This window comes from Rhinoderma darwinii, unplaced genomic scaffold (assembly GCF_050947455.1).
Source record: "Rhinoderma darwinii isolate aRhiDar2 unplaced genomic scaffold, aRhiDar2.hap1 Scaffold_689, whole genome shotgun sequence".
Classification (NCBI taxonomy): domain Eukaryota; kingdom Metazoa; phylum Chordata; class Amphibia; order Anura; family Rhinodermatidae; genus Rhinoderma; species Rhinoderma darwinii.
Window position 1 is genome coordinate 62,936 of NW_027464248.1, and position 2,841 is coordinate 65,776.

Below are 2,841 nucleotides of genomic sequence, written 5' to 3' on the forward strand. Positions count from 1 at the left end.
CTTAATTCAAGAGATCCTTTGATCCGTGCGCTTCTCGCCCTTCTCTTCCCCTCTCTTTTTCATTTGTTCACATTTAGTTGGTGGTGTACACCAGGGCAGAATTAGAAGCTAAGAGTCCTTGAGAGGAATGGTTTGTTACCCTAATAGCGTCCCCTGTGTATATAAAGCATTGCCGCAGACCCCTCGTAGGACTTCTCCTTTGTAGTTTAGGAACTGCTCTTATCGGTACATGACGCGGGGATGGAATCTTCGTCTAAACACCTGGGATGATGGTGGTTATACTTCAGGGGGACCGAATTGTGACAAAGCTCTTGAGACTGGAAGATATAATTTAAGATACTATGTAGTCGGGGACGGGTTGTAGATCATGAACACGAATCACTGGAGTAGTTGTACTATTAATGTGTCCTGTACAGTATAGTTAGTGCACCAATGAGGACAGCGCCACCATCTGCACGAGGCAGTAGTGAATGTGTAGGTCATGAGTAACGCAGTTCTACACCCACCCACCCTACGGCTTCCTCTTCAATGTGAAACCCCGCGGTATATGAATTCATATGGGTAGATCTCTGTACAAGCAGAGCCACTTATCTGGCGCAGAACGTTTACATATCGGAGATCAGCGGTGAGCTCTGTTCTAAGGACCTTGTGGGCGGCTCTTAAAAGAGCCTTTGTGGTTACATGTGGGATAAGCGGCGCTCACTTGCTCTTGGCGCTTTTGCTGCTCTCGGTCTTCTTGGGCAGCAGAACGGCCTGGATGTTGGGCAGGACGCCTCCCTGAGCGATGGTCACACCACCCAGCAGCTTGTTGAGCTCCTCGTCATTGCGCACGGCCAGCTGCAGGTGACGGGGGATGATTCGGGTCTTCTTGTTGTCCCGGGCGGCATTTCTGGCCAGTTCCAGGATCTCAGCGGTCAGATATTCCAGCACAGCGGCCATGTAAACCGGAGCGCCGGCGCCGACCCTCTCAGCGTAGTTACCCTTGCGGAGAAGTCTGTGCACACGACCGACAGGAAACTGAAGTCCTGCCCGGGATGAGCGGGTCTTGGCTTTAGCCCGCACTTTGCCTCCCTGTTTGCCACGTCCAGACATCGCTAAAGCTGAGAACTCTCAGCTCCAAGAAAGCCGTGACCAAGACACAGAAGAAGGACGGCAAGAAGCGGAGAAAGAGCAGGAAGGAGAGTTACGCCATTTACGTGTACAAGGTGCTCAAGCAGGTCCACCCTGACACCGGCATCTCGTCCAAGGCTATGGGCATCATGAACTCCTTCGTCAATGACATCTTCGAGCGCATCGCAGGGGAAGCCTCCCGCCTGGCTCACTACAACAAGCGCTCCACCATCACCTCCCGGGAGATCCAGACTGCCGTGCGCCTGCTGCTGCCTGGAGAGCTGGCCAAGCACGCCGTGTCCGAGGGCACCAAGGCCGTCACCAAGTACACCAGCGCCAAGTAATGTGCCCCGTCCCTGCAGTAAGAACACAAAGGCTCTTCTAAGAGCCACCCACCTTGTCTACAACAGAGCTGTGCCTGCTATTATCTGGCCTCCCGCTAGTCTCCCTGTTCTATGTGCGGCCGCTCTCGTGTCGGTGCAGATGCTGCTTCATACATTATGTGGCTGCCGGACAGGGAGGGACAATGCCGCGTGTGAGGAAGCCGGGACACGGATCCTGCGGGCAGATGACCCGTCATAATATCACACTGTCCAGAAGAAACGGAACATTGTACATTAGGAGACGGAAGGAAGCATGGGACATCTGTAAATAACAATGATGAGGGTAGTAGTCCGATTTATAACAGATGCCAGGGAAACTGCTTGTCGACGATAGAGAACAAGCAATCACACTGGCGAGGACTGGATAAAGGGTGGTTATTGTAATACAGGCGGAGCAGACTCTGGTGTATCCTCTGTGCCGGGTGTTGTAATACAAGTGGAGCAGACTCTGGTGTCTCCTCTGTGCCGGGTATTGCAATACAGACTTTGCTGTTACAATCTTGCACAAAACAACAAAGTTTGCTCCACCCGTATTACAATACCCGATAAAGTGGAGACAACAGAGTCTGTTCCAGCTGTATTAAAACAACTAGTCAACCAGAGTTTGAGGCTACAAACAAGGACATAATGCTGGTAATATGAAGGAACAGGGACAACATGCCGGTCACATGAGAGGACAGGGACATAATGCCGGTAATTCGGGAACGATACGGATGTAATAAAGACGTGTTACATGTTTGTACGTCACCCCCTTTATACTGGAGATTGGCAGCGGACGTTGGAATTGTGCGTTTCACGGTATCGTTGGATAGAGAGGAATCAGCCCGTGCAGCCCGCAGATAAGCCCCTAATGCAGCAGCAGCAGCTCTGCGCTATCACACCCGGGAATGTCCCCCCATATCCTGCAGCATGAAGGAGCGGCTGCACGGACTGAACGACTCTTCCAGACATGGGAGACCAGCGGGAATAAAGACATGCGCACGAATAAGCACAAGATGGAGGCGGCAGCTTTGTTGTAGACTTGGTGGGGGGCTCTTAGAAGAGCCTTTGGGTCCTTCCTGCGGGGACGGGGCACATTACTTGGCGCCTAATGAGAAGAAGCCGCCGCTGCTGCTTTATTCCTGCTCCATTCGAGTTCAGGCGGGAGATGTTCCTGTTGGTAGAGACAGAGGAGGGGCGTGGTGTTATCTGCGAGTCTATAGAAATATTCTACTTCCTCATTGGCTACAGTGTCTGGCGTTGAATATCAGTTTTAGATGCGGCCAATCAGAGAAGAAGCTCTCTGCTCTATCCGGGTATAAGAAGTGACGGTGGGAGCGCAGCCGTTAGATCTGATCAGATAATAGAC

General features: G+C 52.0%; 1 protein-coding gene across 1 annotated transcript; it reads right to left on the reverse strand.

Annotated features, from left to right (window-relative positions):
• Positions 1 to 699: 699 nt before the first annotated feature.
• LOC142728739 (histone H2A type 1-like) lies at positions 700 to 1,092 on the reverse strand. Its single transcript, XM_075849122.1, has one exon. It carries the CDS (start codon positions 1,090 to 1,092, stop codon positions 700 to 702), a length of 393 nt encoding a protein of 130 aa, XP_075705237.1.
• Positions 1,093 to 2,841: the final 1,749 nt, after the last annotated feature.

Bases quoted from the DNA above. Each gene is read 5' to 3' on its own strand.
- LOC142728739 (XM_075849122.1), bottom strand. From the start codon at position 1,092: ATGTCTGGACGTGGCAAACAGGGAGGCAAAGTGCGGGCTAAAGCCAAG.